General features: G+C 49.8%; 1 protein-coding gene across 1 annotated transcript in view; it reads left to right on the top strand.

Moving 5' to 3' along the window:
* Nucleotides 1-272: 272 nt before the first annotated feature.
* Nucleotides 273-23,108, top strand: part of LOC115538927 (contactin-4-like) — a gene marked incomplete at its 3' end in the record, with an annotated part of 25,385 nt that continues 2,549 nt past the window's right edge. Inside the window, exons 1-6 of the mRNA XM_030350141.1 lie at nucleotides 273-297; nucleotides 421-516; nucleotides 9,731-9,934; nucleotides 11,939-12,041; nucleotides 12,685-12,869; nucleotides 16,521-16,660. Of these exons, the coding sequence (XP_030206001.1) occupies nucleotides 273-297; nucleotides 421-516; nucleotides 9,731-9,934; nucleotides 11,939-12,041; nucleotides 12,685-12,869; nucleotides 16,521-16,660 (753 nt within the window). The remainder of the gene's footprint in view (nucleotides 298-420; nucleotides 517-9,730; nucleotides 9,935-11,938; nucleotides 12,042-12,684; nucleotides 12,870-16,520; nucleotides 16,661-23,108) is intronic.

Raw genomic sequence — 23,108 nt, forward strand, 5'->3', positions numbered from 1 at the left:
TGCTTGAGTCCTCCATCTCTTGTCTTGCAGGCATCCTGAGCAGGTGTTGGTGACAGGTTGTCTTACACCCTCTGGAAGGCACTGCTTGAGTCCTCCATCTCTTGCAGGCATCCTGAGCAGGTGTTGGTGACAGGTCGTCTTACACCCTCTGGAAGGCACTGCTTTTGTCCTCCATCTCTTGCAGGTATCCTGAGCAGGCAGTGGTGATGGGGCATCTTGCACCTTGTTCAAGATGCCCCATCACCACTGCCTGCTCAGGATGCCTGCAAGAGATGGAGGATTCAAACCCCCTCAAGAGTACTTGGCTAGTCTGCCTCGGCTGGCGAGCAACCTATCTAGTGCTTCAGGTTCTGGGATGGGGAACGAAAAACGCCCACTGTTTTTCCAGTATTGACTCTGCGTTGTCTTCCCTCCCGACAGACCTGGAGAACTTCAAGACCCAGAGACGGAGTCCGGTGCGCGTGCGAGAGGGCCAGGGTGTGGTGCTGCTTTGTGGTCCGCCACTCTACTCTGGAGGTAAGGCTTCTCCAAGGGCCTGCCCTTCTCTGCGGTGAGATAGACTCACCGCATGGCAAACGGACTGCATTTATACAGAGCTTTCTCAACCAGTGGCCACTCAAAGCGCTTTACAATATTGCCTGGAATTCTCCATTTCATGCACACCGACGGCGGAGTCAGCCACGCAGGGCGACAGCCAGCTCGTCGGGAGCAGTCAGGGTGAGGTGCCTTGCTCAGGGACACATCGACACACATCGACACAGCTAGGAGGAGCCGGGGATCGAACTAGCATCCTTCCGGTTACTAGCCGTAGCCAACCCGCTCTACCTCCTGGGCCACTTGCCTTCTCCAACGTATGCCTTCATTGACGTAGATCTGATGAGTTAATGACACTGTTCTTCAATCATTCAGTCGTATCCCTGGTGTTTTGATATCTGTTTGTTTTGTTTTCAGGCGAAAAAGGGTCATAGATATGGGTTTTGGAAAATACAGTCAATTTATAACCCCTTTGTTAATGAAAGTTTCCTGTGTTGTTACACAGAAAATGCATGTCCGACGCCCCTTAATGACCTTTTAAATATTCAAGCCACTTTCCAATGACCGGATGTTTATACACCCGAGTGATGTTCACACTCTTCCACAGCAAGCAAATCACATACAACTGACAAAATTGGATAAGTGTGGTGCAGTGTACTCCAGGCCCTGAATCCCTAACAGCCTCGTGCTCAGAGTCGTGGCAGCCAATGCAGCTACATCACTGCCCTATGTTTACCCCCGACAAAGACAAGGTCCTGTTTGTCCCCCCCCCCCCCCCCCCCCCCGGCTGCTTTTGTTTGAGGTTCGCGAAATGAGTCATTTTGTACTTTTTTTGTTTTTTTTGGTATTTGCAACAGTCTTGTCTGCCCTGAGAATGAGGGATCAGTCTCAGGCCGGTGCTGTGCCAGGCTGAGTAATGGAACACCTATCTAATGGGGCTTTGTTAGCTGCCCCCACTCCGTCCACAGCTCACTTCTGCCGGCATTAACAACGCCGGTTAGCAACCAGAGCTATCGATCCGTCTGGTCGAATAAACCGATCGCCCTCCTCTCTGCCACCGTTGTTGAAGAATGTGAGCACAGGGCTGAGAGTCCGCCTCCATTTCTGGATTGTATCTCGGTAAAAAGTCATGACTCTGTTTTGAACACCACCGTTTTTTTCACATTATATTTCGAACGACGTGGCCTTAACGACACAAAACTGATTCAAACAAGAAAGATAAAACTCTGTCGCCTTCCCATCAACAACAATTTGTTGTCCGGTTTGTATTTTATTCGACCACCCGTACGGCAGACGTCACAAAAGCGAACGAAAGCAACCTTCCTCTCTTGTTCCAGCAGACCTGAGGTTAAAGGCGCCGTTATGTAGTCGCACATTCTTACAGTTGGCAGCGTCCTTGCTCAAAGCAGAGGATTTCATTCAGCCCTATCCGAGATTTTAGTGTCCGTATTCTTCCTCCCCTCGTTCTCCTTAATGGCTGCTCTGCTGCGATGTTCCGGCGTCGGCAGAGAGTCTTACGAGTCCAGAACGATTCCTTCAACAGTGAAGGACTAATAGAACACTGCGAGCCTCAACGTTGGTTAGTCGTCGACGGATGGAATATTTTTTTTCTGATATAAGGGGCGGGGGGCCGGAGAACGAGTTGAGAGTGGACAGGACGTGAAGGAGAAAGGTTAAGTGGCGTAGTGGGAAATGAGATGCATCCATTTGGGCGGGTTTGCGTGAACATGGCTGCAAAGTAGCGGCAGCGATTTAAAACGTTTTTTTAAACAGGATATTGAAAGAAAAAAACAACGCATTACTGATTAAGAATGTACTTTGGTTAGCATCGCATTATCGAGAGGAAAAAGAGTGACCTCTTCTCGCTTGAAAGAAAAACCTAATTGTCCATCTTTCTTCTAATCATCCTTAATTGAAACCACATTATGCAAATGTTTTATGATGATTTGTCCTAATTGGGAACACTTGCCGAGCCCCCAAAGCGTTGAGTGAACACAGTTCCCAGCAGTGCCTCAGTGCACACTGTGGGCCCATTTCAACCTCCCAGCTCTCAAAGAGCTGCTAAACGACCCTTTTTTTCTTGCTAGCTTTTTGGTCCCATAAATGGTCTTTCGGGAGGAGAATTGGCTGAAATGGTGAAAGTACTCGGACCAGGACCCTCGCCCAAAGTGACTGCAAGGCCGGAGTGGAGGAAATGAGGAAAGGACACAATGGGGACACACTACTGGATTCTGTTCCTTTTTAATGGAATGGCGAAGGCATTCTTCTCATGTTCTCTTTAGGTCACAGCTTACCAATGTCAGACAAAAGAAGAACAAAAAACGTTTTTGATTCTCTTCTTTATCACAGAAGCATAGGGCGTGGTACAAACTGCGGTGCCACGCCGTGTGAATAATCGTTTTTGCTTTTGGCGCTTTTGAGGGGATATTTTTAAGTCCACTTATCTACCCGTTCATTAGTTTCCACCTCTTTTGTTGTCGATAAAGTATTCAGTAGTGCAAAAAGCAATGATTGTTGTACGTTTGCCAGCATGCTTCATGTTAGCATGTAGCGAAACACCAAATTCTATTTGATTGATTCATAAAGAGACTGGAGCCATGCCAGACCCGAGTTCAAGGTGACATGGGAAGGAGAGAACTGCAGAAACAGACCGGATGCCAAAACCACAACCTCGTTCACATCGCCTTTAAAACAACTTCAGCAATTATAAAGAAGATATTTTTATATATCTTATCATATTATGTATTATATCTTAATATTAAGCATGATTAGCCCTGTCAGCCTGGTTGCCTGATGGGGGTTTTTCAAGCCTGTTTTCAAGCAATCTTTGTTTCCTTCAGTCATTTATTTTTGCTCGGTGATTTGGTTGTGTTCAGCGCTGGGATCGGGAGCATTGTGTTCTGTTCCTGGGAGCCCTGGGATCAATTTGTGTTCTGTTCCTGGGAGCCTTGGGATCAGTTTGTGTTCTGTTCCCAGCTGAGCGAAGACCCGTGTTGCTGACTAAACAGTCTATATCAGAGATGGTTGTCGGTATAAAACGCTATTCAACACTTATTTTAACCGATAAATATTAGTCTCAGTGCCTATAATAACACACTTTTATCATTGTTTCATTAATAATACATGCAATCCCCCATGATACATAGACGGCGATAGACATATGCATGTTTTCGTTAAGTATTTTCTCTGGTTTATATAGCTCATGCATAGCTAATGCTCACAGAGTGACGTTACAATTTGCTGGTCAATTAAAGCGAGGGGAACCAGTGCGATGAAATACACGCCCTTTCACTCCACACTATTACGCCATACCTCCGGGCCAACTGGCATCCACAATCCATCCCAACACGCTTTTAATTTTTGTTAACCCAAATCAGTTCACGTCGTATTTTTAGAAGCGGAAGACAACAGGCCCCTGCTTTAGTGTCTGTGCTCCACTTCCTTCTCCCTCCGCCAATGGCAATGACAGCTTGTTCTTTACGACCACGGTGTGTAAATATATACAGTTCAAATATATATATGCTTGTTCGTGGTCGCGGTATGGACTAGGGTTTGGAGTCAGGCGACCGTCTTCCCTCACGCTTCACGACCGCGCAGCCGGCAGAGCTGATTGGACACGTCCCAGAGGGTGGACCAATCACAACGCGGCCCAGTGTCCCACGCCCGTCGGCGGGTGATGAATGGACTCCGGCGGATGCGTTCCTGCACATGGTCGCGTCCGTCCCTCGCGCTCAACTTTTCTGGCGTGCGTCGCCACGACCGGCACGCCACGCATCCTCGTCTCCCCCCCCCCCCCCCCTCCCCAAACAGCGCGGCTGTCGTGGCGCGTTACACAGAAGACCGACCGCGCCCCCCCCCCTCCCCCCACCGGAGCGGCGGGGGGAGGATTCGTCCGTCCGCGTTGTCATGTCCTTGCAGATTGTTTGCGGTAGCACCGCTGCCGTCGCTGCATGGCTGATGAGGCAGTACTGTCACCACGGTGTGTGACGTGTGACATGACAGATGGCAAGGACGGTGGGACGGTGGGAAGGTGGAAGGGGGACGGGGGGGGTCCCAGGATTATCCCGTGTGGCTGTCATGGCTTTGGCCGCTCTAGCAGAGGAGCTGTTTTCACTCAGCTCTAAATGTGGTGGAGGGATTAAAGATGCATCACCTGCGTGTGTGTCTGCTTTTCCTCGGTAACGTGCAGAGATTCCTCTGGCCTTGGCGTGCTTCATCGTAGTTTAATACCTTCGCTCTGGTTTGTCTGGAACAACGAGGAAACAAGAGAAAACTGGCTCGTTTATTTATTTGTGGCCCGTCATCTGGGGCTCGGCGTCTGGTTCTTCCTGGAGATGAGGAACCAGAAAACCCACAGTGCTGTTGAGTCCCCAGCCTGTTGTCTTAACGCGGGTTTGCTTTGAGTCAATGGCCGTGATTGATTCCCTCCAAGGTGACACGGATCCCAAAAACACATTAGGATTATCATCTCTGTTCGGCTGTCATCATTGTTCACTGTATAAGAGCACATACATAACAAAAAATGCAAATGTGCTAATTTCCACTTCAAGATAGACATTTCTTATTCAGAGATAAAATAAAATAATAATAATATTAAATTCTGCATATCCCTGAAACTTATTAATAAAAATTCAGGGGGATTTGACTTTAAATAAACACAAAACAGAGTCTTTATTTGTCTTGGTTACCTGAAGCAAAGCCTTTTGGGTAATAAGTCCCCTCTGTCTACGGGTTTCGTGTTAAACATTCAAATACTTATCTGTATACATGTGACCAGAGTCTAGTGTATGGAGGTCACTGACCACATTACACACATACAGTGTGTGTGTGTGTGTGTGTGTGTGTGTGTGTGTGTGTGTGTGTGTGTGTGTGTGTGTGTGTGTGTGTGTGTGTGTGTGTGTGTGTGCTTTTTATTGTATTCATACTCATGGTGGCTATTCATCCCATTTGTGTCATGTTTAATCATTCTCTGGAGACTTGAAAACCGCCTGAACTGCTTAAAATTAGACATTTCCTCAGCAGGATTTTTCACAGAGCTGTCAATGCAGATCATACCTTCTGATGTGAAGGTTGGATCAGCGCTGATGTCTGCCTTTTCATGGAACATCTCTCATTTTCAGTCTTGGCCTCAAGGCAAATTGTGACCTTCCCCTGGCATATACTGCATTCAAGCACAAACACACACGTGAGCGCACACACGCACGCACACACAGACACACACGCAGACACGCACACAGGCGCAGACACAGCTCATGCACAAACAGACAAAAAAAACACACACACACACACACAGGTATTCAAACAAATATACAAATAAGTCACACAGAAAAATACAAGCAACAACAAACACATTGACGTCTCATGACGGATTATTTTGATAAACTGTGTGAACGCGGTGGCTCCTCGTGCACGGAGTCAGCGGTTTCCCGCCAGGAGCTCACTGGTTAAGAGAACCGAGGCCGGTGATGTGACTCGTATAGCAGCACCTCCTCAGCTGGTGTACGGCGTAGGCCCCCTGCCGAGCTGAGAAAGGGCCAATGCAGCGGAGGAGGAGGGTGTCATGGTTACGGGTGTTAACGACTCCCCGCTGGAAGGTGCCCGGTTCCACCTCCCAGTGTCACTCTCGGCTTCCTCGAGCGAGACTCAAGAGAACTTCAGTTTGGATGAAAGCTTTCTGTTAACGGACGGCATAGTGACTAGCGGTTCTGAAGTCGCTAATGGTGTCCGGTTCGACTTCGTTATGCCAGGCAATACATTTCTACAGGAAACGACCCGGTGTCTACACCTCACTCGTCACATGACCGGACACTCAGTTCGGGTGATTTAGTCACACCGATCTCTCCGTTAAACAGAACAGACCCCCACCCTGAGTATAAAAGTTAGCGTCCCCTGTTCTTAGTCTCAGTGCTGTTTCCAGGTCAGCGCTAAGTGTGGGATCGCGCTGAGTCATGTTCCGGCAGCAGTCAAAGGACACGCCGCTCTGCTCAAAGAACCACGCGCTCTTCTTTAATAAATCATGGCTGGTGCAACATTTATCATGACGGTGTCATCTGGCCGATTGTCCTCCTCAGAGGGGGACGTTGATCCGCTATATTTACCGGTGTGCTGTTGTTCTCGCACCCTTGGTGGACTGAAGCCATGACCTGCTTTGCGATAGTGAATCACACTGCTGCGGAAAAAATAAATGACATCTTCTCCTCAGGGCCGACAAGGCATCCACCACCAGTAGGAGACGCCGTTAACCCCCCCCCCCCCCCCCCCGGAACGGTCATACCCCCTGAACTCAAGTGGCCATTACTTCATTACGATCGCAGAAACACCGCAAGACCTCCAGAGGAAGTAGTTCGATGTGGCCAATGTGCTCTTAAACGTACAGGGGTGGGGGGGCGGGTTCGGGGGTGTGGGGGGGGGGGGGGGGGGGGGGGGGGGGGAATGCGGTCGGTCGCAGCGAGCACTTAAAGTCCTGGACTGGATTGTTGTCCATTTGGAATCAGCCCCCCGGCCGTGTGTGTGTGTGTGTGTGTGTGTGTGTGTGTGTGTGTGTGTGTGTGTGTGTGTGTGTGTGTGTGTGTGTGTGTGTGTGTGTGTGTGTGTGTGTGTGTGTGTGTGCGCGTGCGTATTAGAGGCCACTTTGTGTCATCTTGTGCCCTGAGAGCTGCCCAAGGACTGTGGTTAAAGCAAGGACCTAATGCATCTGACCTCTTCCCCGCTAATGGAAGCAGGCCTTTTATCCTTACTCACCGCGCAGCCAGGAGAAAAATAATCGCTTGTTCTGCAACGTCGCAGGACAATCACCCCGAAAGAAATGGCTCGGAAACACACACGTATCATGCCCCCTGCGTGCACTCTGACACTCTGACAGCCCCAGCGAGCTCTGGGTGTCTGGCTGGGTCTGGGTACAGCGGCAGACACCTGAGCTGGTCTAAAACCTGAAACAGCTCTGACTGTGTTTACAGGGCGTCCATTGGCCATGCGTCTCCTGGTGGTGATCAGCGATGCCCTTGGGCTGTCATGTTCCATTACTCCTCCCAGCGCTGGATTCTGCATGAGGGGGGGGGGGGGGGGGGGGGGGGGGGGGGGGGGGGGGGGGGGGGGGGGGGGGGGGGGGGGCAATAAGCTGTGTGGTCATTGCACAACAGCGGGATGGAAACACGCCACTCGCCTGTCACTCAGGATCCCGGTAACGCCGCGCTAAAGACCCCACGCGGAGAGTCTGCCCGGCTCCTCACTTCCTGTTTCCTGTTTCTCTCACGATGAAACTTTAACAAGTCAATTTAGAAACCTCTTACTGCTGCTGTTCCCTGATGCCGTGCCCTGCACCTTTCGGAGATATTGTTTCAAAAACAGTCATTAAATATACATGTGCTCGTCAGGATACGAGTAGCTATGTATTATTTATGTGAGTGGGAGACATTGCAGCTTTGCGTCTCAGCTGTACTTTGCGCCGATCGAACCTGGGGGGGAAGTTGTAGTTTCTCAAAGTCGTGAACGCCGACCATGATTTATGGATTGTTAATGATATTTATAAACTGATATCCATACCCACATCCCTTTCTGTCGTGCGGTTTGAACCGGACTGTGAAATATCTTGTATGCTCGCAGTGTATCAAAGCTGCTTACAAAGTTACCGACATGTGCGACACTGACGACAAAATGACATTCCCTTTCGACGCAAACGCTGATCACGCTGAACTGAAGGACTAAGAAGCGAGGAGGTTGACGGAGGTCATAACGTCCTGAACCTTTACAGATCGTTAGCCTTATAAAATAAGTACCAGTCATATTTTCTCAAAATTGTGCGAAAATATAACTCCACTCTCCTACCGCTGCTGATTCACTCTGCCTCATTGGCTACATCCTGAGCCAATCAGAGTGCTCTTTACATTCCATACTGGAATCAGGCGTTTTTTACGCTAAAAACAAGATGAACTTTAAAATATGACTCAAACTATGCTATGAGGTTAACAACATCCAGCCCTCCTTCTCCTCCCCCAGACCTCAGAGACATCCTTCTGAGGACACCTCTCACTCCTCTCCAAGACACAACGCTACACCAAATGGGGCCGATTCCCCCCCCCACACACACATTTGTTTGCCTCTGAAGTATTACCCAGAGGAGACAACTCCAGGAGTTGGTACTCCGTCGACGAACACCCAACTCCTGTCTTAATCACTCCCTGCACTGAGGTGCCGAGTCATCGCTTAGACGCGCCCCCCCGCCAACACGGCCTCAGATTGCTTCTGGGACAGGGACGCTGCTATACGGTCCATAGCAATCTGTCGGCGCGTCAACATGTCAAAACATCATCGTTCCCTGTGTTTTTTTTCCTATAGTGGAGCAGCACACTTCCATCGCGCTGCCTCTCGGTGCGGCTGCCTCAGAGCGCAGGGAAGTCGTTTACTGGAGCTTGTTTTTTAAGGGACCGGAGAGCTGACTAAGTGGGAGCCTGCTACCGACAGCATGAGGCCTGGGCGGTGGATTGCTGCTGAGCGCGCGTTGGGTTGGATCCACCGGTAAATGGGTGATTTAAGGGCTGCTGCCACAGTCAGACGGACCACCTGGCTCAAGGATGGCGGCTTGTGTTCCGGGTTGTTCTTTTTGTTCTTTAGGAAACGGTTTGAATACGAGCCATTCGTCCAACGCTGTGGCGATCCAGATAAGAGGAGATGTCTGTAGCAATAAGAGAACAAAAAAGAACCACTGCATTATATATCAATGTAAATATACGATTAGCATCTAAATGAACAGGGATTCATTTAGTGGATTCTAAGTGTTGATCTTGGTGGGTAACTATCTATCTGTTGACAACATCTCAACACCAAATGGAACCTGCTTGAAAAAATATATCCCCAGGGAAGGTGATTAGACATCACACCAGCACAGATACTGAATATTAAGACCCAGTTGAGTCCCGGTCTCTTCAGTTGTGAATGGGTTCCTAATAAGGACATTAATGCCAGAACCAGTAGTGTGAGGGAGGGACCTTGGCAGAAGGCCGAGAGATCGACTCAATAATAATTTTCTGACGGGTCCCAGAAGTGGATGGAATTACCGATGCAGGACACGTGGATGCACCGTTCCTCCTCCCGCCACACACCCTCACCTACCCCCACCCCCACCCCCACCCACCCTAAACCCGGCCCCACCCCCTCATGGTCGTCCCTCTTACCCATCCTCTCGCCCCTGTGTCTCCAGAGCTCACCTTCTCCTGGATCTTCAACGAGTACCCCACCTTCGTGGTCCAGGACACGCGGCGCTTCGTGTCCCAGAAGACGGGGAACCTGTACATCGCCAAGGTGGAGCCCCTGGACGTGGGGAACTACACCTGCGTGGTGACCAACACCGTCACCAAGAGCAGCGTGCAGGGGCCGCCCGCGCCCCTGGTGCTGAGGGCCGACGGTACGTCCGGGGGACGCAGGGCCACGCCCCTTCTTTCACACCCAGGGCCACGCCCCTTCTTTCACACCCAGGGCCACGCCCCTTCTTTCACACCCAGGGCCACGCCCCTTCATTCACACCCAGGGCCACGCCCCTTCATTCACACCCAGGGCCATGCCCCTTCTTTCACACCGAGGGCCACGCCCCTTCTTTCACACCCAGGGCCACACCCCCTTTTTCCACACCCAGGGCCACACCCCCTTTTTCCACATGCAGAGCCACGCCCCTTTTTTGCACAGAGGCCATGCCCCTTTCTCCCCACATAGGGCCACGCCCTTTTTTCCACACAGAGGGTTGGACGATGGTGACGGGTGGTAATGAGGGTCATGAGATGGGAACGTACAACATTGTTGTACGGAACCCAACGCACAAACGAGCGGTTTATAGACACACACATACACACAACCGGTGTTTTCTGTTTGGTTTGACACAGAAACAGGCAGTGAAAAACACACACACACACACACACAAACACACACAGACACACACAGTGGTTACCCAGGAGATATGGTGAGCGGTAATAATTAGAGCTGTCAAGCGATTAAAATATTTAATCGTGATTAATCGCATTAATGTCATAGTTAACTCACGATTAATCGCAAATTCTTTTTCTATGCTAAAAATCCCTTGATTTTTTCGTCCCATAATTCTTCTCATTTTAATTCTCTTATCAACATGGTGAAGTGCATCGGCTTGCCTTGTGCAAATGATTTTTTATTGATAACAACATTGGCATATACTAGGGCTGTAACGATACGCGTATCAAACCGAAAATCGCGATACTCAAAGCCACGAACCTGTCTCGCGGTGTGAGAAGGCAGAAGCGCGATACGCCCTTTCTAACTCTGCGGTCCAATTGTCAGATTGAAATTTGCTAATAATTTGTCTAAATAATAGTCTGCTGACAGCGCCCCCTCCTATCGATGCCGTAAGTATGCGACTGCAATCCTCCGTGGCTACGGAGGATCGCATTTCTCCACAGCCGTCGAAGTGCTCACATGCGATATGAACGACATTTATCCAGAGGGGGACTGTGTGATCCTGTCTCTAGTGTTTTGTGTGATTTGACTGGCAGTTTGTCTGCTTATAGGTCGGAATGAAGCGGCCACCGATTATTGACAGGATGGGTACTTTATTCTACCGGACTCGTTCGCTTCTTCACTAGACACACGCGCTACCGCTCGCTCTCCTGGCTCGTCCACTCGCTCGCTGACGTCACTCACACACGCATACGCACATTGCCATTCTGGCGCACACACATATGCTACTCGTAACGCCTCGTTATTGCGACGTTCATGACATTCAGGTTTTTCTCCATCTATTGAAAGTTAGGCTATTAAACATGTTGCATTCTATACGGCCTGATTATGTCATTATTTAAGCTACATAGCCTAATAAGAAGTGCCAATAAGGATATTTGACTAAACCAACCAAACAGTTGAAAAAAGCATCCTCCCACACGTTATTTCTTTATTCATTTAGCTATACTTTAATAGTATTCTTTCTGTTCAAATCTGTTCAGTGTTCCAAATGATTTGTTATTAAATGTTACATTAAGTTAATTGGTATATAAGTGTTGTTTAAATAAAATGCTTTTTAAATTTCAAAAAATCGTGGGATGTATCGAACCGTGGGTCAAAAATCGTGATACAAACCGAATCGTGAGTTTGTATATCGTTACAGCCCAAGCATATACTGATCAAAACAGGACGATACAAAAAAAGAGCCTATAGTGCAATTAAACGACTGCTTTGAACAAATGTCATTTGAACATAGCAGTCAGGCTACTGCTTCTTTGTTTTGAGCCAAAGAAAAAAAATATATTTTTAAATAAAATAATTGCGTTAATCGCGCGATAATTTTTTGTAACGCCGTTAAAATTGGTTTGCGTTAACGCCGTTAATAACGCATTTAACTGACAGCTCTAGTAATAATACTTGGGTTTTTGTTGTCGTCCGTCCCCAGGAGTGATGGGCGAGTATGAGCCCAAAATCGAGGTGCAGTTCCCCGACATCGTCCCCGTGGCCAAGAGCTCCACGGTGCGGCTGGAGTGTTTCGCGCTCGGAAAGTATGTTTTGTTGTTGTTGTCATCGTCCTTGTTGTTGTTTTGAACCTCAATTTGCACCTTTTAGACCGTTGTCTCTCAGTGGATCCGACATTACACCATTATTAACCCTGTGAGGTTATAACCAGACTGCTGTCAGAGAGATGCTATGAAACGAGGGCAGGTGTCTTCATGCTGCCCCGTAGATTATGAAGGTGAGAAACGGGGTGCTGCTCATTAAACGAGGTGTGGAATAGGAATGGATTTAATTGATACATTTCCTACGATAGAAAAGTTGGGAGGCAGAATAGCCTGCCTGTTCTTCTCCATTGATGACTCAACGTCTCCCTACTCTCCATCAAGCATTCAGTGTCTGACACAAATGATCAACGAATGTCCACCCCTATCATTTGCCGTCTTTTCACAGAGAATGTCGTGAAATACGAAAAAATAAGAATAAACCGAAAAAAACATACGAATCCTGTATGTATTTTCTGTTCATTATTTTTTTCGAGGCGACTGAAAACCCTAAAAAATAAAGAACAAACCAAAAAACGGTTTCGTATTTTTCCGAAACCTTCGACATTCTCCATTCTTCCAACCGTATCGTTTCGTTGCCATGTGACCTGGTCCCCGGTGTCCTCCCCCCCCCCCCCCCCCCCTCCAGCCCGGTGCCTAGCGTGAGCTGGCGGCGTCTGGACGGCACGGCGTTCGGCCGCAAGGTGGACGTGAACAAGGCGAGTGGCGTGCTGGAGATCCCCTACTTCCAGCCCGAGGACGCCGGCGTCTACGAGTGCCTCGCCGAGAACTCCCGCGGACGCAACTCGGCCAAGGGGAAGCTGGCCTTCTACGGTGGGTCTACTGCTCAGAGTGGGGGGGGGGGGGCTTCTACGGTGGGTGACTGCTCAGAGTGGGGGGGGGGCTTCTACGGTGGGTGACTGCTCAGGGTGGGGGGGGGCTTCTACAGTGGGTCTACTGCTCAGAGTGGGGGGGGGGGGGCTTCTACGGTGGGTCTCAGGCGCCGAGCTGGGGGTCTCTCGTCTGGGACGGAGGCGTGCTGCTAAGATATTTGTTGGTTTACATTCACATCAACAGTCAGGTCGTTAAGTCGACGCTTTTATCCAAAGCCTCTTACTGTATCTTATTTATATTCTTCAGACAAAGGTACTTGTACTGTACATTTGTCTGAAGAAAGAAAAACAACAATATGTCGCAGTTGGCACAGTAAGGGTGTTCATCGAACAAAGTGCCGAGCGCTAACTTTTCCTTGTTTTCAAACATGCTGCACTTTTTGGAGTTTTTTATGTGTGCGGCCATTTTATTTTTTTTGCTGCTTGACCCGATATACGATGCATTAAAAAACAACCCATAGTCGTAATCCGAACGACCGATTTAACGTGCTTTTCAAACTCACGGACAAAGCGTGGGTTCCCCGGCTAATAAAAATAAAAACGACGCAACAAAAATCCTACATATTTAAACAAAAGCGCACAATAACGTTTGTGCACATGAGCGATGAACAAGAAAACCGATAAGAACTAGAACGAAGCACCGAGTGCAACCGTGGCTGCATTTGGCACGGCTGGACTCCCCCTCCCCCGGCAGTAGTTATATTTGTTGTCACGCAATCTGTAGTTCTTACAGCGGGCAGTATATAACGGCATCACATGGTGGAATGGGGCAGTAAATTAGTCTATTAGCAATAGTTCACCCCGGACACGGCGCTTATAGTGCCAGGGGCCAACACTTGGCCGCTGATTTACACCACCTTGTCCACAGAGGTGGAGGTCTCCTCCGTCGCCATGAAGACCGGACTTATCCCAGAAAGCGTTTAATGGCCTCTGGTGAGGGATTTCATGCGCCTTTCCCTGCACATTATCCGGGTGTTTATGCATTAATGATGACTGCCATTCCCCCCCTACCCTGTAAGGAATCATGGCACACACTAGAAACCATCAGATTGCAGTGTTCCCTTTGATATGATAATCTCCATGGTTTTACAGCACCTGTGGGTGGGGGGGGGGGGGGTAGTGAAGGCAAAGCCTCGACATGCTCTCTACACAAACGCTAGGCTACGTCGTGCTTCAGTTAAATAAATAAAGAAGGCTTTCGCGGTAACAAGGTGCTCTGACCTACATTCAAAGGAAGGAATAAATGGGGTGAATGAAGGATTTTGGATCGCGGTCATGGATGGAAACTATGTAGCCTTGGCGGTTGTTTCCCTCGGCCCGTGGATTGGTTTGGAAGTAGTGTTCCTCTATGTAAGCACGGAGACCCGTCCTATCTTCTGTGCTTTTTTTTATTCATCTCTTTTTTTTTTATTCCTTCTGGGACTGGCTGGATTCCAAGTGATAAAAATCAGTAATTTCATTTTAAACTCCCATGGATGCGGGCGGGGGCGGGGGGGGGGGGGGGGGGGGGGGGGGGGGGGTGGGGGGGGGGGTGGACATCCATCACGCCTATAGAGGGATTGCAGAATCAATACACGATCTGGTGTTTGCAACCACCAAAGCCACACGGGCCGAGGCCCAATGTGGGGCGACCGCCGATCCCACCCCGGTTGTAATTGCCCCATCGGGATTAGGAAATGGGTGAAATTATATCATGTTTCAGAGCAATTGAGTGCATGTTTTAATATGCCTATTGAGCATGACCTATGCGGTTGTATTGACTTGAAAACACGATTTATTGCATCAGGTATTCCCTTCCCTTTCAGTGTCTTATCCTTTAGCGCTTTTATTTACTGTATCTTTGGCTCGGTGGTGAAGGCTACAGCGGTTTGTTCAACGCAGAGAGGCTGTGTGCTATAGTGTTCATATCGCTCTTTTAAAGGACTCAGTATTAAGCGTGGGGAGGACTTGGCTTGGCTTTTCAAAGGTGGTTCATCAGTGTGAACCATTCCTTTTTTTACCCTCTTCTGCTTCTGGATTTTTTTGGGTTAATTAAAAGAGATAATTCATCCTTGCCAAGGCGTGTGCACTTGAGGCGAGCCTTGCGGAGCCTTGTGGCGCCGGAGAAGTTACAAAAGGAAGAGGAGTAGACGCAGAAAAACGTAACACAAGAGCGTCCTTTAGCAGTCGGCGCCCTTTGAATTCCCGAGCCAATTATCCTTTTACTTCGCTTGACTATTTGCTTCAACATCAGCAAAATACACATGTATTTGGTGCAGGGGCAGCAGTACCCATGAAGAACAATCGTGTTTGCTTTGCCCTAGTCATTAGTTAACAAGCCGGTCCAGTAGACACACACACACACACACACACGCACACACACACACACACACACACACACACACACACACACACACACACACACACACACACACACACACACACACACACACACACACACACACACACATACACACACGCACACGCACCACCGCTCATAGATTTAACTCTCTGTTTCCTGGAAACATCGTTTTACTTGAGTTGTCCTTGAGCAAGAGGAACTACAAATCCCACGGGGGTTTTCTCTTTTCTGTTTTGATCCTCTCCCACATGCCTGTAGGGGACAAGCGGAAAAAAGGAATATCAATAAAGCGAGTCCAAAAAAATAGAAAAAAGGGCATTATAATTGCATTATTAGTATGATGCCAGCGAACCACATGAGCTGCTGCCCCTCCCACCCCATTCTCCTTGACCCTGGGACGCGTTTTTTATTGCAGTGTCGTAAAAAGAAAGAGTCATAAATCTCATATTGTTGTCTTGAGATAAGACTCTGGTCCCCGTGTCTGAGGCCTCTGAGACCGGCGCCGAAACCTTCTGCTCCTCCTTAAGACGAAACCTGTAATATCCGTGGAGAGATCGTTAACGTCGTGGTTATTAACGCCGCCGCCCGCCAAGAAAGACTGTCCTTCGATTTTCTGATGTTGTCAGAAACATTTATCACAGCTAAATCATAGCCTGCTGCAAAAGATCTGTTTGGAAGGGGAATCCATCTTGTTCAACACTTTATCTGTCATCTTTTGTTTTTTGTGTTTTTCACAGCAAACAATATCCAGCTGAACCAAACTCAAGCTTTTATTTTTATATATAACGTCACACTAGAGTTTTTATACGTAATATCGAAATGTATATTGGTTATTTATAATCTCAAACTTTGTTAAATGCAATCTCAAGATTTATATATCCTGTATATATAAGTGTGTCTCTGAGTGTGTGTGTGTGTGTGTGTGTGTGTGTGTGTGTGTGTGTGTGTGTGTGTGTGTGTGTGTGTGTGTGTGTGTGTGTGTGTGTGTGTGTGTGTGTGTGTGTGTCAGGCAGGGGTCATGAGTGGGTTAATGGGAAGTATATTGATGAATTGCTTGCCTGGTTGCTCCATTAATGAACTAATTGCCACTCGTTCGGACCTCAACGATCGATTCTCTCAAACTGCAACGAGGGTTGATTCCCACTCGTCTCGCCTGCCCCGTGAGGCCTGGGTACCGTTATTTAACTTGTTAACAAGGGTTCTCTCTCTCTCTCTCTCTCTCTCTCTCTCTCCCCTCCCACACACACACAGCTCCCCCCCAGCTGCTGGAGAAGCCCCAGGACGCCCAGAAGCCGATCGACGACACCCTGATCTGGGAGTGCAAGGCCAGCGCCAAACCCAAGCCCTCGTACCGCTGGCTGAAGAACGGCGAGCCGCTGGACCCCATGGAGGTGGGTACAGACACACAGACCGGGGCTACAGACACACCTGGGCTACAGACACACCTGGGCTACAGACACACCTGGGCTACAGACACACCTGGGCTACAGACACACCTGGGCTACAGACACACAGACCGGGGCTACAGACAGACAGACACACCTGGGCTACAGACAGACAGACACTCCTGGGCTACAGACACACAGACCGGGGCTACAGACACACCTGGGCTACAGACAGACAGACACACCTGGGCTACAGACACACAGACACACCTGGGCTACAGACACACAGACCGGGGCTTCAGACAGACAGACACACCTGGGCTACAGACACACCTGGGCTACAGACAGACAGACCGGGGCTACAGACACACAGACCGGGTCTACAGACACACAGACACACCCCTGGGCTACAGACAGACAGACAGACCGGGGCTTCAGACAGACAGACAGACAGACAGACAGACAGACAGACAGACAGACAGACAGACAGACAGACAGACAGACACCCCTGGGCTACAGACAGACAGACCGGGGCTTCAGACAGACAGACAGACAGAGAGACAGACCGGGGCTTCAGACAGACAGACCTGTGGCCCCATGGAGCTGGGTTCAGACTACAGACCTACAGACGTAGGGTTAGGGTTAGGGAGAGAGACCTACACCCCCATGACTGAGATATACCACAAAGAAACAATCGGTGTGACGAGCTTTTGGTTGAAAGCTGTGCTAAACAATAAAACAGGAAACACTCATCGTCCTCGAGGCGACTGCAAGACAGTTTCTGCCCCGGACGACGGGAGGTTCAGCCGAGTTCCCCCGGCACCCTCGACCTTCGGCCCGCCTCCTGACCTTCAGCCCGCCTCCTGACCTTCAGCCCGCCTCCTGACCTTCAGCCCGCCTCCTGACCTTCAGCCCGCCTCCTGACCTTCAGCCCGCCTCCTGACCTTCAGCCCGCCTCGGCCTCTGATGTGGACCTGCCCTTTCCCCGGCCGCCCCATTAGCAACGCCGCCACGCAGCTCAGCGCAAATGCCACGCCGTTATTCAAATGTAACGGAGGGTGTCGTGCCTTCTCCTCTCCATCCCAAGGAGCCCCCCCCCCCCCCCCCCCCCCCCCCCCCTCACCGATCAATGGGAGCACTCGACCCCACACGGATTTGTTCCGGGGGTCCGCGTGCGATACAACGACAGCGGGACTTTAAACTGGGATTGTTGTTAGATGTGGATGAGGAGGTGAGATGGATGGAGCCCCCCCCCCTTGGCTTATCCGGTTCTTAAGCCTGCCGTCCTGCCACAGGGCCGGATCAGAGCCACACCAGCAGCCCTCCACCTGTTCTGGAGAGGAGAACAGCCCATGGCGATGGAGAGCCACACTGTGCATAAAGGAGCTCTGTGTTGGCCCTGTCAGGACGCTGCTGACCTCCATTGATTTTAAGGTCATGGAACTTAAATGCAGGGAACAGTCATAGTGCTATACCGCAATGTTTACCTGCAACTTTTTTTTCAACTAAGTTGCAGTTGTTTTCCAAGTATTTGAAGACAGCTCAAACGTTGATGGGGATAGGGAAGGATTTCACATGAGGCAGCGTAGAAGGTGTTGATTTGTGCTATATATTTTCGCCGTGACTCGTCTCTGATGCGCAGTACACGCTGTCAGATTCACCGCTGGCAGGGATGTAGATGTTACTCCCACGCTTTCTGCTGCAACACGGTATTCTTTCGTTTTTGTGAGCCTGCTGGGTATTTATTGAAAATAACCCTTTAAATCCCGTTGGTTTCACCACACCATTGGCTGTTTGTCCGGGTGAACCGGCCAGTCTGTGATTGGTTCCTGACATGCAGGCCGGTGTTGACACATTTAATCATCCCTGAGTTTCCGCGTGAAAAAGCCGGCTCTGCGAGAGTAGGTGTTGAATAGTCCAAAAAATGACCATCTGTTCCAATAAAATACTGATTTGGTCTGACAATATCTGCCCCTCCAGCATCAACTCCAGCGGAAGATGACTCACTAATACCCTCGATATTATGAGCGTCAACACATCGCCCTGATCATTGGTTATTTTTTTACAATGAATCGATTATTCACTGTCTCTCAACCCACACAGAACACAGCATCACTTGGCAAGCCGGATCCTGATAGGTCAAAACGAGCCAGGCAGTAATCTGCCTAACCGTCCTTAATCACGCCATCCGCCCGCAATAGATCACCGGTTCAGAGCCGGGGCCAGCCATCTTGTCTGCTCGCTCCGCCTGTACTCAGCCTCGTACCGCCTCTTAAAAATAGCTTGTTTTGCTTGTAGCTCTCAATTTGGCATCGCGTGTGTACGGAGATTTTGTTGAGCAAATGAGCCAAAGTGAGGCCATTTTCTGCCAGTCTTCCACTCTGGGGGGAAGCGGCGGATAATAATCTAAAGCTGAAGCCCCCCCCCCCCCACACCCACCCCCTCCTCCCCGATCTGCAGCTCTCGGTTCCACCATTAAGTCTCTCCCCCCCTGGGGAAGGAGAAACCTAGCCTTATCTTCCAAAAGCTATTCTACATTTGCGAGCACAGGGCCTGATGCTGTGTTGTTATTTGCTGGTGGAGTGGAGTGTGCTCTCGGCCCCCAGGAAATGGCCCCGCTAAATCACCAGGCGGGGATAGTGTCCGACGGCGGGGATGAGCTAATGAGACCTAAACTGGGCCGTGGCGGTGTTGGTGGACATCTATTTAAATGGTTTAAATGGGGCAGGTGGTGGGGCCTCGCTTTTCTTTTTTTTTTTCTCTTTTTTTCTTACTTGGATTGAGGCGGGAGATAAACAGAAAAATCTGGGGCACTTTAATTAGAGACAGATCAAAAATACAAACCCAGTTTAGGGGATTAATGAATCTGGCGTGCCGGGGAGGAAGAGACAGAGAGCTGTCATGGCGACAGCAGTGGAAGGTGTACTTGAGATTCGAGCTTCAGTGGTGAGATGCCAGAGGAAGCTTTTCAGGCATTGGATCAAAACACACACGCCTCATTGTTAGGGAAATGTCACCCTGGTCAGTTCTTAAAGCGTCTTCGCCCTTCAAAGTGCATATATATTTTTTAAAGGGTTTACGTTCAAATGTCGCGTCCGCAATGTCATGGCGGATCTCTAAATGTTCGACAGTATTATCTTACGCCACATTGATTTATAAATAAGATATATTTGGTTTGTGGGGGAGGCCACATATTCTTTGTGCATGGCAGCTTATTAATGAGGCTGTTACCATTTTCCAAATGCCACCGTCAACAGCGGCAGCAGCGGCAACAGTAAATCAATTTCCAAATCCAAAGGTCGATGATGTAGCAGGAGATCGAGGAGAAGGAGGAAGGCCAAGGAGGCCATTTGTTATTCCTCATTAGAATGGATCAGTTCTCTCTCTCTGTCTCTGTCTCTCTCTCTCTCTCTCTCTCTCTCTCTCTCTCTCTCTCTCTCTCTCTCTCTCTCTCCCCTCCCTCCCTCCCTCCCTCCCTCCCTCCCATTAACTCACTCAGCGCTCAGTGAATCACTCTCGTTTCTATCTTTATCCAGGCCTGCCGTCACTCTCTTTCACTTTGGCCACACTTTTGTCTTGCTCGCCCGTTTCACGGCACTCTGTCGAGTCACTCCAAAATGTCACCAGAACCCAGACTCGTCATTTCTCCCCTCGTTTCCAGGAGAGTGAAAAGCATTTCCGAGAGTCCCCTTAGTCACGGCTGCGGTCTCCGTGTTCGATCAGGTCCAAACGCTCAGCGGCGGAATTACCTCGTGTCACTCCCGTCAAACACGCGCCTGCGTCGACTCCACGGAGAGGGTTTATTATCTTTACTGCTGACCTCCGTCGTCTGGGAGCACTTTGAACGGGCGACCCTCAGCATTCCAGCACTGTCTCACGACAGTCGCTGTGATGACACAGCCCCCCCCCCCCCCCCCAAGAAACTGAAAGAGTGCTCGTCTGGCAGAATGTGTCACGCATAAATAATGACACGCTACACAGGCCACGCCCCCTCGCTGCAGAGGCGGCGGGGGGTTTGTGAGGCCGCTGACAGGAGGTTGTTTGGCTGAAGAACACAGGAACTCGATGGCTCTGGCCGCACCCCCCCCGGGCAGAGCACTCTGGAACCTACGACGACACAGAGAAGAGCATCCATCGTCCTTTCATCCCCTCTCTCTCTCCCCCCTCTCTCCCCCCCTCTCTCCCCCCCTCTCTCGCTCATCGCTCTATTCTTTCTTTTTATCTCCCTTTAAACCTTTTATACCCCTAGCTCCTTGCGTCCTTCCTTCCTACGCTCTAGCCCGCTTTGTTCCTTTGTTTATGTTGATGTTCTCAGCTCGCATATGTCCTCCGTCGGTTCACTCCCAGTCCGCCTTTTGCACCGAGCAAGGCAGCACCGCACGCCGAGGAACGGGCTATTCTCACCACCAAAGGAAGTGGTTCAGGGAGGCGGAATGGAACGTTCTGCACTGTTTGTGCATTATAAATAATAGTGAATGGAATGAATGTTGGACGGACAGGCCTTTTGGTTGTGTGTCAGTAATGGGCTGAAGTGGCCGAAGCACTTGATCCCTCCACTCTCCTCTCTCTGTTGTTTGCGCGTGTGTGTGTGGTTCCTCTGAGCACACACTCCGCCAGTGTCCCACTCCAAACAACCTCTTTTGTGTACCGCATCCAAAGGGCACGCACACACACGCTCACTTGGAACAAAGGCACGCACATGCACACACACACACGCGCACGCACAAACGCACACGAACACACACACACACACACACGCACACACACACACACCCTCACCTTCACACACACGAACACACACACGCACGCATGAACAATCGCTCACACACACACACACACACAAGCACACACACAGACACACACACACACTCTCACCCTCACACACACGCACGTACACACACACTCCCACCCTCATGCACACAAAGACACAGACACACACGCACACACACCCTCATACACACACTCAGACACCAACAGTCGGCTAAGAGGGTGCTCCCCCCCCCCCCCCCCCCATCTGAAGCGTCCCCTGCGGGTCACCGGCTGATGTTAGGAGACAGCTCTTATCTGTCCCAGTGTCAGCGGGGGTAATGCTCTCAGACAACACGGCGGGCGGCGGCGGCGGCGACCGGCGGCGCTCGACCCCGCCGGCCGCCCTCTCAGCCGTGGAAAGATCAAGGGCGAGTACAATGGAGACCGCCCCCCCCCCCCACAACAACCCCCCCACTGCAATTACAGCCCCCGCCCTTAAGGAGACCGTGTCAGTCCTCATCAAAGGTCACCGCAGAGCAGAGGCAATTGGCGTGCCGGACCCCCCCCCCCCCGGCAGGGCCGCTTGGGTCGGCCCGTTTGTCCCGTACCGGCCCGGCTTGAGAAGAAGGAACAACACAAATAAGCGAACCCGAGCCGAACGACCTTCGCCTCGGAACAGTGCAATTAACCGCCATCTTGGTGGAAGGTTGCGGCGGCGGTGGAAGAGACGGCGGGCTCGGAGTATTTCTGTCTCCATCTCCGCAGAGACCCTGTTTCAACCACTGTTTGATAACGTCTCAATGATATGTTAAGCACAGGGGGATGTGTGTGTCTGTCTGTGTGTGTGTGTGTGTGTGACTGTGTCTGTGTGTATTGGGGGGATGGGGGGGGGGGGCTTACATCAAGTCACCACGGGGCTATTAAGACCTCAGAAAATTAGCGCTGTTTCAATTATCCCGGACCCCTGAGGAGATGGAAAGTGTGGCTAAGGCTTGAATTAGATCGAGCTATTCATCAGCGCGAACACCTTTGACAAAAGTAGTGCTTTAAATGTCTGTATATAGCCCTAATTACCTGGCTCAAAGTGATTTCCAGTGCAGCATTCTGACACATAATCGCCTATTTTAACATCACCCAGCTACTAATTGGACAGGATTTTATTTATCTATCTTCCGATTGAACTTTTGCTTTTTTTTCAATGGAGAACTTTTAATTGTATTCATCTTGATGCTGGTTTGTGTGTGTGTGTGTGTGTGTGTGTGTGTGTGTGTGTGTGTGTGTGTGCATTCGTGTGTGTGTGCTACATTATTGATGAGGAGGAAGTTGCTTGATTAGTCTGGCATCATTTTGCGGTGGTCAAGGTTCTGAATCAATTGATGAACACTTGAGCTTCTTTTGCACTTTGGTTCTCAGTAATGTGTGGCCATTTTGTTTCAAACTACACAAGAGAGAAGTGAACAGCGATCTCAATGTGCTTTTAAACGGTTGTGAAATATCCTGAAAAGCATGATTAAGTTTCTCTCCATGTACCCCTGCATGTAACCACACTGTGACGCTACATGCTTCAGCTTTAATGACTCGACTGAATTTTGAGCTTAAGAGCAAGAGTATTTCTTGAAAATGTGCACGGCAGCGAACCGACTTAAGACGGAGGAATAAACAACGTCATAATAAGTTATCGCCACCATGTTTTCATACCTTGCTT

The sequence above is a fragment of the Gadus morhua genome, unplaced genomic scaffold (genome assembly GCF_902167405.1).
Source record: "Gadus morhua unplaced genomic scaffold, gadMor3.0, whole genome shotgun sequence".
Taxonomy (NCBI): domain Eukaryota; kingdom Metazoa; phylum Chordata; class Actinopteri; order Gadiformes; family Gadidae; genus Gadus; species Gadus morhua.